The sequence below is a fragment of the Gobio gobio genome, assembly GCF_949357685.1.
Source record: "Gobio gobio genome assembly, chromosome: 21".
NCBI lineage: Eukaryota > Metazoa > Chordata > Actinopteri > Cypriniformes > Gobionidae > Gobio > Gobio gobio.
In genome coordinates, this window is record NC_137117.1 from 38,320,259 (window position 1) to 38,334,989 (window position 14,731).

General features: G+C 40.0%; 1 protein-coding gene across 4 annotated transcripts in view; it reads left to right on the forward strand.

The window, feature by feature from the left end:
- Window positions 1–13,109, forward strand: part of frmd4bb (FERM domain containing 4Bb) — an 80,764-nt gene extending 67,655 nt beyond the window's left edge. For 2 of the 4 annotated variants that reach the window (XM_079802996.1, XM_079802995.1), the window contains exons 16-25: window positions 701–817; window positions 1,381–1,609; window positions 4,066–4,122; window positions 4,355–4,411; window positions 4,665–4,806; window positions 5,091–5,255; window positions 6,058–6,830; window positions 8,435–8,570; window positions 10,535–10,639; window positions 12,441–13,109. In XM_079802996.1, the coding sequence (XP_079659122.1) occupies window positions 701–817; window positions 1,381–1,609; window positions 4,066–4,122; window positions 4,355–4,411; window positions 4,665–4,806; window positions 5,091–5,255; window positions 6,058–6,830; window positions 8,435–8,570; window positions 10,535–10,622 (1,764 nt within the window). In that variant the 3' untranslated portion in view covers window positions 10,623–10,639; window positions 12,441–13,109. The remainder of the gene's footprint in view (window positions 1–700; window positions 818–1,380; window positions 1,610–4,065; window positions 4,123–4,354; window positions 4,412–4,664; window positions 4,807–5,090; window positions 5,256–6,057; window positions 6,831–8,434; window positions 8,571–10,534; window positions 10,640–12,440) is intronic. The other 2 variants (XM_079802997.1, XM_079802998.1) reach the window with 1 other exon arrangement.
- The last annotated feature ends 1,622 nt before the right edge of the window (window positions 13,110–14,731 follow it).

A 14,731-nucleotide genomic window follows, 5' to 3' on the forward strand; every position in this document is an offset into this window, starting at 1 on the left:
ATAATTTTTATGATTTTCAGAGTCATGTCTAGGTAATATTTCACCCCAAAATTATCAAAAGGCGTTCAAAAGTTTGGCCTTAATAAAAAAATTTTTTGTAAGAAATTCATACTTTTATTTAACAAGGACACATTAAATTGATCAAAAGTGTTAAAATATTTCTATTTCAAATCAATGCTGTTCTTTTGAACTTTCTATTCATCAAATAATCCTGTAAAGTGTATCACAGTTTCCACAAAATATTAATCAGCACAACTGTTTTCAACATTGATAATAATCAGTTTCTTGAGCATCAAATCATCATATCAGAATGATTTCTGGACTGGAGTAATGATGCTGAAAATTCAGCTTTGATCACAGAAATGTATTATATTTTACAATATATTCAAATAGAAAACAGCTATTTTAAATCGTAATAATATTTCACAATATTACTTTTTTACTGTATTTTATTTGATCTAACCAACTCCTTTTTAGCCAATTTTAGCCAACTAGAAAGCAAAGCAGCTGGACACATTACAGTAATGAGAATGAGATTTTTGGGCATTGCTTTAATGCGAGGGGGAAATCATTTTGGTTCTAAAATTGGTTGCATTGTCTTTAAGCAAAATATTATTTATTATTTGTTTTGTCTTTGGGGTGAAATATGACCCACACGTGTTCTTTTTGTCCTATTTACAGTATGTTTGATGTTTTCCAGGAACTCACTGGCAAACTCCCAAAAGAGTATCCCATCATCAAAGGCGAAACCCCTCCTCATGTTCGGAGGAGAGTCGGGACGGCCTTCAAATTGGATGACCTTTTCCCATATAATGAGGTTAGTGTGAAACACTGCCACACAACAATGTTGCCAAGTATAGAGGGCTGAATAAAATATTAGACACCGGGGGTTTGGCTTTATTGCTCTGAGGCTGTCCTGAGCTGGTCAAATGCCAACATGCCGCTTTCAGCTTGTGTGTCAGTATCTTCTTCGAGCATTTGTCCATTATCACCTGTAAGATTTTAGCTGCCAAATAATTCCAGCATGGGGCCTTGTATTGGAGCTCAATCTTGGAAAACAGCCACTTGTTTTGGACAAAGAATTCTGTTTATTGATTGGTGGTTTCAACCAAATCGAGAACAATCCCAGGATGTGTTTGTTTTAGATTGTGGCCTAAGAGATCATGAAATGTGCTATGTTATGGATTGTAACTGCGATAGCATTGAGGCTATGTACATGCTAGTAAAAAGTTGACAAAATAAACATACTTTTGCATTTCGGAAAACAGCCTCATCTCACTCGTACCGACAGGCGTATTTACATTTTTGGACAGATTTATGAATAGAATACAAATTAAACTACATCTCAGTTTTCTTTTGATTGACAATCCTTCTTCCCAGGATCCATACCTCAGAAATCTGGAGAGCCGATTTGCGCTGCAGCAGAAAATCGTGGAAGCGGCCAAGAAGCTCGCTGCCGATCCTGACATCTCTAAATTAGTGAGGAAAAAAAGGAGGAGGAACTGTCTGGACGCCATGCAGAAACTGCAGATGATCGAAGATGAAATGAACCAGTACAGACTGAAGAAAGGACAGAAACCCACACAGAGAGCATCTGTGATCATAGCCGGTATGTAAGACAGATGTCCACTGAAGTGGCTCATCGCAGGGCAAGGACACCCCACGATGCATAAAAAAACACTAGATTATACTTTTTTTCTTCTCACATGCCTCAAAAATCTTTAGTCATATCATCAATGCCACATCTTTATTTAGAATGCTTCCAACACTTTATCCCTTGTCAAAAAGAAGTGTGCTTAGTAGTACTGAATGTGCACTTTTAGTGTATTCAAATCTTAAAAGTATATTATTAAGAAACTGCACTGGCAGATTATATTAAAATAAGCATATTTAAAGAGAGCACACTCTCATGACTGTTTCTTAACCAGTGTTGGGGGTTACATAATCACAGTAATGAGTAAAGTAACAGATTACATAATACAAATGCACTTTATGTATTTAATCTCACTTTATTAACCAATATCTTTGCTGCTGACCTTCGATGATCCAGTTCAACCATACTAATAAGCAAAAATGACTTTAGATAAACATCACATTTGATTAATTTAGTTTTTATTGCTGAAGTAAGAGTGTTGAACTTTCTCCTGCGTCCTATTCTTGAATGAAAATCAATTTGAATCAACTTAAATGAAAGTCAATTTGTAGTCTAGCGGTAGAGCGTTGGTCAACAATGTCAATGACACAGGTTCAAATCCTGAGCAAATACAGGCTTCTGTTGGGTGCATGAATTTGCATTTCCTTCAGCCTGAGGTTTATTCATCTCACTTTTGGTGTCAAAAGGCATTTACATTTGTCAAAAATAGAAAGTTTTTTGTTGTTATTACAAAAAGAAACAAGCCCAGCCCAGGTGAGAAAAAGTAACGCAAAAGTAACTAAATGCATTACTTCCTATAAAAAGTAATTACATAACTCAATTAGTTACTTTTTAGGGAGTAATGCAATATTGTAACAAATTAAAAGTAACTTTTAAAAGTAACTTTCCACAACACTGTTCTTAATACGCAAAAGTAACATAACGCAAAAGTAACATAACGCAAAAGTAACGTAACACAAATGTAACGTTAATGCTTTACTTTCTATAAAAAGTAATTAAGTAACAGTACGTAAGTTACTTTTTTAGGAAGTAATGCAATATTGTAACAAATTAAAAGTAACTTTCCCCAACAATGTTCTTAATACGCAAAAGTAACGTAATGCATTTCTTACTATAAAAAGTAATTAACAGAATTTGTAACTTTTTTAGGAAGTAATGCAATATTGTAATAAATTAAAAGTAACTTTCCACAACACGGTTCTTAATACACAAAAGTAACATAACACAAAGTAACGTAACGCAAAAGTAACAACGCAAAAGTGACATAACGCAAAAGTAACGTAACACAAATGTAACGTTAATGCTTTACTTCCTATAAAAAGTAATTAAGTAACAGTACGCAAGTTACTTTTTAGGGAGTAATGCAATATTGTAACAAATTAAAAGTAACTTTCCCCAGCAGTGTTCTTAATATGCAAAAGTAACGTAGCGCAAAAGTAATGTAATGCATTTCTTACTGTAAAAGGAATTAACACAATTTGTTACTTTTTTAGGGAGTAATGCAATATTGTAACAAATGAAAAGTAACTTTCCCCAGCACTGTTCTTAATACGCAAAAGCAACACAACGCAAAAGTAATGTAATGCAAAAGTAACGTAACACAAAAGTAACGTAACACAAAAGTAACGTAACGCAAAAGTAACATAATGCAAAAGTAACGTAACACAAATGTAACATTGCTTTACTTTCTATACAAAGTAATTAAGTAACAGTACGTAAGTTACTTTTTTAGGGAGTAATGCAATATTGTAACAAATTTAAAGTAACTTTTAAAAGTAACTTTCCCCAACACTGTTCTTAATACACAACTGCTGTAACCTGATTTTAAGGGCAGAATTGTGTTAATGTGGCTTGTATTTATATTTAATATTTATTTATTTAACCAAACCTTGTGACCAAAAGCTCAGAAATTCAGTTCATCTGAAGGAAGCATTTAAAGCAAGACAATCCAAAATATACACATGAACAAAAAATAAAGCAAAAAAACACGAGATGGTGAAACACAATTTTACAGTCACTATAGCTCATGCAATCATATTTCACATATATGTTTATTAGGCTGTGATTTTAACATTAATTTAGTCTGATTAATTACAAAAAAGGGTTACAAAAAATTAACAATTAGAAAGTTGATTAACCCTTCAACTCATACCTCGAGTTTTTAGCGACCCAGGATGTCCTTCACCCCCCCCCCCCCCCCCCCCCCATTCAAGTTAGACATCATATCTATTCATTATAAACAATATAACAAGGAAAAGGAAAAATAATGTCTGTTTCCTAATGATTTAAAAAAAAATTGTATAAGGTCGCTAGCGACCCGATGTGTGTAATAGTGCAAGTATATTTTTCCTGCACAACAATAATTAAATATCTGATGACTGAATAAGTGCAATTCACCTTTATTCCTCAAGGTGGCACTGTGATGGTAAAATCTTCTGATCAAATTAAACCCTTCCAAGTTTCAAAAGGTAACAAAGTATGCTTTATTGTATTCTTTTGTAATTGTTAATAAAACTGCAGGAGAGTTTTATGCTATTGCAGCATAAATCCGTCAGTGTTAGATATAGATCCGGGTCCCTAAATACCCGAATATGTATTAATGATTTGCGAAACATTCATGCATTTAAGGGTTAATCATTTCATGTAGCTATTTTTATTAAATGTTTGGTTTCATTAACATAATTTCTCTTTCTCCCACAGATGAACTGGCTCAGTCTGAGTGCAGCTCCCTGTGTGATAGTCTTCCTCTAGATGACGGTAATGACATCAATTATGAAACTACTATCAACTCTCTGATTATGTAATTAAGATCTATTACAGCTCACTAGCTCACTTCCAATGCTTCTTCCTCAGAATTGTTCCCTATTGTAGACACTGAGTCATGCACATTAACACTCACAATAGATCATTTATCATGCAAAACCAACAATGAATTTACATAATATTATTCGAACTGGATGCAACCGAATGCAGTGGAGCACACAGTCAAAAGCCATTTTTGTGTCTTCAGAAGATGACAGCCAGAGGCCACGTTCTCGCTCCGTCCAGTGTTCCCCATGTCTCAGTCCTCCTCTGTCATCATCTGGCCTGGAGTACGACCCCGAGAGACGATCCTCAGCCAGCGACACGCACCACGACAGAGCTCTTAACAGGTGGGATTATGCACTGTAAACCGTCAAGAACATTAATGCTCCCAAAAGGACATAAAAGCACCATACAAGTATGTATAACTCTAATACTATATTCCAAGTGTTCTAGCCCATTCGATAGCTTTGTGTGACATCAAACCTAGCATATAAAACGTCATAAAAATGATGTTCCATTGTCCTTATGCAGAAACATTATTGCTTATTTTTTGTCTTTTGATTTTGGGGTGAAAGATTACCCAGACATGTTCTCTTTCATCAGTAGTATTGCTCTGTCTGTTTGAATTCAGATTAGATCATGAGGTCCAAGGGCCAGGACATTTTTACGCCCCCCGAGAGGTGTTCTCTGCCCAAAGCAGTCCGTGTAAAACTTTACCCAGAATGCTGAAGAACCCCCGCAGCTTACCGCAGACCCCCGTCATGCCCCGTAATGCCTACAGCAGCAGCCAACTCAGGTAAGTTGACATGGGCACACTGGGTTCAGTAGCAACTACTACTTGCAATTTCTTGATAAATTGTAAAAATCTAGTTCTGATTAGGATTGGGTATCGTTTGAATTTTAACGATTCCAATTCCGATTCCTAATTTCGCTTCAATTAGGTAAAAAACTTAAAAACTTAGATATTCATATTTATTCTAAGTCTTATTGCAAAACATCGTATTGTCTCTGAATACCAATCAACAGGCTAAAGAACACCTACACAAGGAACTTTTGTCTATGCTTTAAAAATACCATAGCAAAAACAACTAGCCTAACTAATATAAATGTCAAGCATTATTAAAGACAAGCAAACTCTCAGTAATTTAAAAAGAACAAGTAAACAAATTTAGCCAGACGTTTTCATACTCATTGTGAGTCTGATACTGCTCCGTTGGGCTGTGATTATGGGGCGTGTTTCAACCGAACCAGGAAAGACCTCAATTGGATAGACCTACAACCAATCAGAGCAACGGAGCGACGCAAAACGTTAGTTGTCAAATGTCAACAGAACTCAATTGCACAGTGTTGCCAAGTCCGCGGTTTTCCAGCGGGCTGTTTTTCCATGTCCGCGGGTTGAAGCGACCCCAGTTATGTGATATTTAGACCCAGGAATGCAAATTTTAGCAGGCAACCCTGCCAAAATAAAAAACACAACAAAAACACTAGAATTGGAATCGATTTGTGATTCCCAACCCTATTTCTGATGCAAGTACTTCATTTTATTCAGTGCATTCTTTCACCAAAACAAACAAGACGTGTTTATCTGTGTCCTGTAGGTCGGAAGGTCACATCCGTGGTTTCCGTCACCGTAGCGGCAGTTTGGAGTCTCAGTCACAACTTCTCCACTCTCACTGCGCAAACAAGTTGGTGTTCCCGCTGTCTCCTTCACGCCGGAGCAACAGCACTGAGGTGTTGGATGACTGCTCGTCCTATACCAGCATGTCCAGCATGGACTACTGCCTCCCCTGCTCGGCCACTCCTCCCTACTCACAATCCCACGACTACCGGCTCAACCGCAAAGTGGAGATCTACGGCAATACAGGCAGCATGCCCAACTTGGTCCCTCAAAACTCCAGCTGTTATGGCTACCAGCAGAATCACTGCGGACCGGCTGCCTACTACGTGACTGGGTATCCCGGCTTCGAATATGAGCCTTGTTCTAACGGAGCTTACGTTTATGAGAGTGAACTCGAGGGTCACTATAACATCAACCCCACTTACCCAGCACATGGTTACCAGGGCCGTAGTCGCAACAGGCATTATGGAATAGAAGGGTCGGATAAATTGTTACAGAATCCATATGCAACCGTTAGGCCCCCCAGAGGAAGGCAGGGACCCTTGAATGAGGTGTTGACGAAGAACATGTACAAGGCTTTGGTGGCAGAGCATTTGAAGGGATGGTACAATCGCAGCGCTGGGCAAAGGGACCCAGGTGCCTATCAGCTGGTGTACACCTACAAATATGACAGAGGTTCCCAGCACAGTCTAGGCTACCAGACGCTGCCCGCACCCTTCAGCCATTCCAGCCGAACCAACTCATTCTCCTCAGGTAAGTACAGTTTCTCAAACATGTAGACACAATGTAGAACAGGGGGTCTCAACCCTGCAGGAAAGTGGACCTCAAAGGCCAGTGTTTAGCTCCAACCTTGATCAAACTCACCTGCCTCTAACTTTTTAGTAATCTCGAAGACCTTGATTTGCTTGTTCAGGAGTGTTTGATCAGGTTTGGAGCAAAACTCTGCAGGAAAGTGGATCTCGAGGGCCAGAGTTTATCTCCAACCTTGATCAAACTCACCTGCCTCTACTCACTTTCTAGTAATCTGAAAGACCGTGATTAGCTTGTTCAACTGTGTTTGGTTCTTGAACAAGCAAATCAAGGTCTTCCAGATTACTAGAAAGTTAGAGGCAGGTGAGTTTGATCAAGGTTGGAGCTAAACTCTGGTCCTTGAGATCCACTTTTCTCTGGTCCTTGAGCTCCAACCTTGATCAAACTCACCAGCCTCTAACTTTCTAGTAATCCCAAAGACCTTGATTTGCTTGTTCAGGTGTGTTTGATCAGACATGGAGCAAAACTCTGCAGGAAAGTCGATTTTGAGGGCCAGAGTTGAGAACCCTTGATGTAGACCAGGGGTGGGGAACGTTGATCCTGGAGGGCAACTCTCTTGCAGAGTTTAGCTCCAACCCTGAAAAAAAAACACTCACCTGCCTGTAACTTTAGAAATCCTGAAGATCTTGATTAGCTTCAGGTGTGTTTGATTAGGGTTGAGGCTAAACTCTGCAAGAGAGTGGCCCTCCAGAATCAACGTTTCCGACCGCTGATGTAGACTATGGACACAATTAATAATTTGGCTAATAAAATCCTAGGTTCTTGTCCAGGGCCGCAGTAAGCAATTGTTGGGCTATGGTCTCGGGGGTTCTGAATCCTCCGCAATCCAGTCCGGGCCACCCTCAAGCCCACTCCTGGGACAAAAGGTCCAGTTGTCTCCTGTGTTTGGCGGCCCTGTTCTGGTGGAACAGAAATGATTCCTTCCAAAAGAGCCAACAAATTTAATTTATTTTTTTTAAAAAACTGCACAGTGGAAATAGTCAACAACAAATAAATATCTACTTGTTGGTCCACCAGAACAATTTGAAAATCTAATAAACTTTGGCACGTAACTCGCCCTGCACCCCTTGTCTGAATGATACCTCATTGTGGCTTTTTGAGGAAAATGTGCTAGTAGTTCTCTAAATGATTGAACTCACGGTTTTAATCTGGTAGGCGATAAAATGAGCAGAAAGTGTTGTAGATTTGCATTGAACGAGTTAATCAAGTCAGGGGCCAGGTGCATAACCTAGTTTGACCAACTTGCAGTTAACTATCCAACTTTTCCAATTCAAATTAGACCGATCTACCTTTTTATGTAACTGACTTGACTTTTTAGCACTTTTAAGACTTACTCTAAGCAGTTTATGCAACCGACCACAGATCTGTAGATCAGAATATTGTACATTTTGACTTGGGCCAGTAAGCAACCTACTAAAACACCCTAGTAACCCCACGCAACACCCTAGCATTGTAGCAGTGATTTCTACCCCTAACATTTTCTTCTAATGAAAATTAAGTTTAAGGTTTGATGTTACGTAACATATCACACTTTTCTTCCTCAATAGTGTCATCTACTGCCAGCGGAGGGGGAAACTGGCAGAATCATTTGGCAGTGGGCCTGACTGACGGTGAATTGCCAGATGTTCCCTCGAGCACTGGGACTTACAGTCCTTCACACAGTCGCAGCCCTACACACAACAGGTGAGATTAGAAAAGGAGTTCTTCCATGTGAGGCTACTTTGGAAAAGCCCCACAAAACAGCTATTTAGTTGTATTTATAATGGCCATGAAGGCGGCCATGCATAGTATGCATTCATGTTTATGGATGCTGGAATGTAAAGCTTGATTTCAGTAACGGCTCCCAATTTAGGTTCTTCACACTGAATTCAATCACATTCAGTCTCTACCCAGTCCTGCACATGGAGGACCACCTTCTTGTAGAGTTTAGCTGCCTGGAAGTTCTAGTAATTCTGGGACCTTGAATAGCTGGGTCAGGTGTGTTTAATTAATGTTGAAGATAGACTGCAATGCTGCGTTCCAGTTCATTTTTATTATGCTCTTCACTCGTTAACTTCCCTCCGTCTCGTTCACTCGGATCGGATGTGCGTCATTGCTTATGTGCATGAGTGCCCACTACTGGAGGAACATTTGCAATGGACTGAACTGGAACGTACTAAGCCCTTGATGACTTCGAATCCACTATGGAGTTGATTTATAATTTTTTTTTTTTCCTTTACGAAATTGTTTAATGCAGCATTCTATATGTGTATTTGGGTTGTTTTAAATGTTTTTAAAAATAATAAAAATATCAGAGTTGTTTGTGGTGGGGTAAATTAAACGCGATATGTGGTGACGTCACAATCGTGTTGCATTGTTGTATATGAAGCTGCCTGAAGTGTACATATGAAGTAGACTCGGTCAAAATTGAGGGAGCAAGGGTCTGTCCATATAAACTTGCCTTGTCCACTTCACAAAGTGGAACGCACTTCAAAATGGCGGCGGGGATTCCCCCGAGGGGAAGTGCTTAGGGAATTTCGCAAGTGCATGTCTAAAACTGGAGTGGAACGCAGCACATCACAATGGTCCTGTACACCCAAGCCTTACTATGACTTTTGACTGGTGTTCTGAAGCAGGTGACTTTAATCACTTTGGATTACAAACTTAGTTTGTCAAATTAAAATGAGGATTTGAGAGTTAATATGTCATAATGGCTTAAGGTCCTAGGTAACTAGGACTCCTAGTTTATTTTGGATTTTTTTTGTTGGTCCTCCGGATATTCATGCAAATAAGTACTTTCACTTTGTCCTGTCTAAATATGGCTTCTACCCTGACTAAGGTCAATATAATATCAGCATTAGATCATAGTGAAGTCATTTTGTGTTTTCAGAAAATATCCTAGTACAATGATATTTGGTTGCAGCCCCTTTTGGGAAACGTGACCACATTTAGCAACCACCCAACAAGCGCAAAAACATTTTCAAAACACTTCCCAGTGAAATAAAAAAAATGAAAAGATTTCACAAATAATGCACACAAAACAAATAAAAAAACAAACAGACAGACAGATCAAAACAAACAAAGACAGAGAGCTCAAACAAACAAAACAAATAAAAAGGAGATTAAACGAAGCAAATAATAAAAGCAAAAAGAGATCAATCAAAAAATGCAAACAAAACTAATAATAAAAACAAAAGGAGTTCAAACGAAACATTTAAATAGCACATCATGTGCATTGTAAATATATTTGGTTTTGGTATTTTGTTGCTGGGTTTTGTACAAGCAAAATAAGAGATTGAAACGTTATAAAAACACCTAGCAGCCTTCAAGCATCAGTAGCAGATTTTTAGGATGAAAGGAAAATCAGACCAAACTACAATGTTTGTTTAGGCACTAAAAGTCCCATATGCCATTTATGTGAATTATATAATTTCTGTTGAGCACTGTCAGAGAGTTCAATCTTTTGTCCATACTTTTACTGGCATATTAATCCCTTTTACAATGGGATTTTTTTGTGATTGCATCAGACAAATAAACAAAGTCCTCAGGCTGTTTGGTGTCTATCCATGGATCCAACTGGATTATTATGACAACCTCCACTTCAAGGCATGACCGGTTGACATGTTGACATGTTTTAATGTTTGCTTTTTCTTTGTCTTTCATGGCAGGTTCCCAGCAGAAAGTGCCACCTCTCACACCCCAGAGCCGGAAGAGGTGTTCGGTGCCATGGCCAGCTGTTCCGACGCAGACCATTAAAGAGCACACGAGGACAGGTCAGCCGTCAAACTGTCATCTTTCATAGCTGTGATTTTATTTTATACTGTTATTGTTAGCCCTTTTCCACCGACCCGGTTCAAGTGCGAGTCGATCGCCAGTTGGCCGGTAACATTTTTATGAATTCTTACAAAGTAATGTTGAGAGAACATGAATGTGAACAAAAGTGAACCACGTTCGGGATAGTGGACAGGTCAGCGCTGCATCGCCACGAAAGTTTGACCCTTGTCAATTGAAATATTCAAGTGCAAGAAGATGCGCAAGGGAGCTCAATTTGTTACTTGTGCAGTTTGTAGATGAGACCCTCGTTCCTCATCTGGGATCGTGTAGAGCTCTTTAAAGCTGCATTGAAATTGCAATTTGGACCTTCAACCCGTTGAAGTCCACTATATGGAGAAACATCCTGGGATGTTTTCCTCAAAAATCTTCATTTCTTTTCGACTGAAGAAAGAAAGACCTGATTATCCTGTTGACATGGGGGTGAGGAAATTATCCGGAATTTTTTCTCTTCTGAAGTGAACTACTCCTTTAAGTCACGGCCCTGGTTGCACTACATTGCTCTTTATATCTAAATATATAAAACGATGCACCCGAGAGAGACCCAGCGTGAGATCAATCAATAGTTTCAGTTTCAATTAATCTCCTGTTTTGCTGTTCACAGTACTAGGAGCTTGCATAAACGAAGTGCCACACTGCCCAGCACAAACACCAGGACATGCACGGTTTGATTTTAGAATGGTAATAGTCACGTAAATAACAAATAGCTGCGTTATGTCACTGTTAGTTCCTCAGCTCTGTGTAACACATGGTTGGTTCGCAACAGGCTCGTTCGCCTGGCCGAGAACAGAATCTGGTGGAAAAGGGGCGTGACAGCACTGTGATTTAAAGCTCTGCTTATGCTCTCTTTAAACCTTGAGCTATGCGTATAGACCATTGAAAACCAATGATAGAGATTTATGATTTTTATAAGATGACCTTAAAGGGATAGTTCACCCAAAAATGAAAATTACCCCATGATTTACTCACCCTCAAGCCATCCTAGGTATGTAGGACCTTCTTCTTTTAGACGAACACAATCAGAGTTATATTAAAAATGTCCTGGCTAATCCAAGCTTTATAATGGCAGAGCCCAAAATGTTAAGCTCAAAAAAGTGCATCTATCCATTATAAAAGTGCATCCATCCATTATAAAAGTGCTCCACACGGCTCCAGGGGTTAATAAAGGCCTTCTGAAGTGAATCGATGGGTTTGTGTAAGAAAAATATCCATATTTAAAACGTTATAAAGTAAAATATCTAGCTTTCAGCGGACCCCCTTATGCAGAAAGTGTAAGGTCTCTCTCAGATCAAAACGCTTACGCTACGTCCCACGTCATCGTCACGCCAGTCACGCTTTTCTCATAAAGTTGAATACAGAAGGCAGTCCACCAGAAGCTAGATATTTTACTTTATAACGTGTTAAATATGGATATTCATTGATTCACTTCAGAAGGCCTTTATTAACCCCTGGAGCCGTGTGGAGCACTTTTATAATGGATGGATGCACTTTTATGGGCTCCAACTTTTGGGCTCCCATTCACTGCCATTATAAAGCTTAGATTAGCCAGGACATTTTTTAATATAACTTTGATTGTATTCGTCTGAAAGAATAATGTCATGTACACCTATAGGATTTCTTGAGGGTGAGTAAATTTCCTTTTTGGGAGAACTATCCCTTTAAACGTCTGGGACCAGACCTATCCACTAATTTTTGGAATTCACTGATTGGCCGTTGGAATAACTCATTTCACATGTCACACAGAGCACACGCCGATACCGCAGCAACACGACTGCTGTATTTCCCAACGTCTGGAGGACCAAAAGACATATTGGCACAACAGAAAGCAGAAAGGAAACAGAAGCACCTTACCGACAGATGTGGACGACATGGACCTAATTCTCTCGTGCCTTGGAATGAGTCTTTCAGTTCCAGAGTGACAGGAGAAGCGCTGTGGTCATGCTAGTGGATGTCTAGCTGAACAAATGACTCGTAAAAAGCCCAGAACTGTCAGAGCATCAGTGTTTATTTGCGTTAAAACTGTGGCGAGCACAGAGAAAAAAAAAAGCCAACCAAATGAGAAGTGCACACATATAGTGAATGTCATTCTAAGAAGGTGAAGAAACTAGCCATATCACATGACCTTTTTTTTTTACGTTGGCATACACAGAACAGTTGATCGATTTGAACTTCAAAACAATGCAACTAAATAATGTAAATATTATTATGAACGAGTGGCTGTTTTTAAATTGCTTCTCATTTTTAATTTATTGAGTTGTCCATGCTTGTAGACGTGCATAATATGTGAGTCGTTGATACTGTATATACTTTGTCCTGCACAAATTCCGTTAGAACAGCACTTGATTGAAGAGAAGCTTGGCAAGACTGCCGATACAAGACCCTGGGAAATCCAGACTTTGGTTTTTCTGCTTTAAGAAAAAAAAAAAAAAAAAAAGATGTTTTCTGTTTTTACTACAGAACGCTGTAAGAATGTTGTCAATGTTCTTAAAGGGATAGCTCACCCGAAAATGAGTGAACTATCCCTTTAAAGGAATGTTCGGGTTCAACACAAGTTAAGCTCATGTGAATCGTTCGCTCGTTCCTCAGTACTGTGTGCGAACAAACAAATGTACAAACTGAACTTAAACATAGTACAATAATGCACTTACAATGGACGTCTAGGCAAACTTTACAGGGGAAATGTAAAGCTTCTACTTAAAGCACTTATATTATGCCTGCTACAGACTGTGCGATTTCTTCAATCCTAGAAGATCGTTACAAATCACACCGTGCGACATGGATCTGATAAATTGTATGATGTGTGTAGACTGTACGATGACGGACACCTATTGAATCGTAGAATACCAAGTTAGTATAGAAGAATAAAACGTCATCCGCTTGAGCTAGTGGTGAACAAATAGAGCAAGATGAATCGTACTTTGGCGAGAGGAAGCGAAAGACAAGAGTATGGACGCGGTCATTGCTAGGGAAAATAGGCCAACTTGGCATGCCAATCTTGCAAATGGAGCTTGAGGTAAGTAGTTTTAAGATTTAGCGCCATGTTAAAAGCTATATAAATAATGTGACTGTCCCTCCTGTTCGATCTGCCCGCTCCAAGCGGGACTCGAACCCGGTCCACGGCATGAGAGTTGGATGCTCTAACAAGGAGGCTAAAGGCTGCAACCTCTAGCGTCAGTCGCTAGAGCGTCTCTTGAGATCAGAGGAGTGAGGTTTACTCGCACAGCAACTACTAGCTGGCCTCTGTTACACTCACCCCCCTAAACCTCACTCCCATCCGGGTCACGGCACCAATGCAACCCCTCCTGTTCGAACCACCTGCTCCAAGCAGGACTCGAACTCGGGTCCGCCAGCATGAGTCGGACGCTCTAACAAGGAGGCTAAAGGCTGCAAACCTCTAGCGTCAGTCGCTAGAGCGTCTCTGAGATCAGAGGAGTGAGGTTTACTCGCACAGCAACTACTAGCTGGCCTCCGTTACACTCACCCCCCTAACCCTCACTCCCATCCGGGTCACGGCACCAATGCAACCCCTCCTGTTCGAACCACCTGCTCTAAGCGGGACTCGAACTCGGGTCCGCCAGCATGAGTCGGACGCTCTAACAAGGAGGCTAAAGGCTGCAAACCTCTAGCGTCAGTCGCTAGAGCGTCTCTGAGATCAGAGGAGTGAGGTTTACTCGCACAGCAACTACTAGCTGGCCTCTGTTACACTCACCCCCCTAAACCTCACTCCCATCCGGGTCACGGCACCAATGCAACCCCTCCTGTTCGAACCACCTGCTCTAAGCGGGACTCGAACCCCGGTCCGCCGGCATGAGTGGGACGCTCTGACGCTAGAGGTTGCAGCCTTTAACCCTCTTTGTTAGTCGCTAGAGTGTCTCTTGAGATCAGGGGAGTGAGGTTGACTCGCATAGACTACTAACTGGCCTCCGTTACATATACATATAAATATGTTATTTCATGTTGCATTTTTATTAGCTAGTCAGTAGACCCAGGTCGTAGCAGCAAACACACTGTGAGATGATCCTCCTGAAATTATC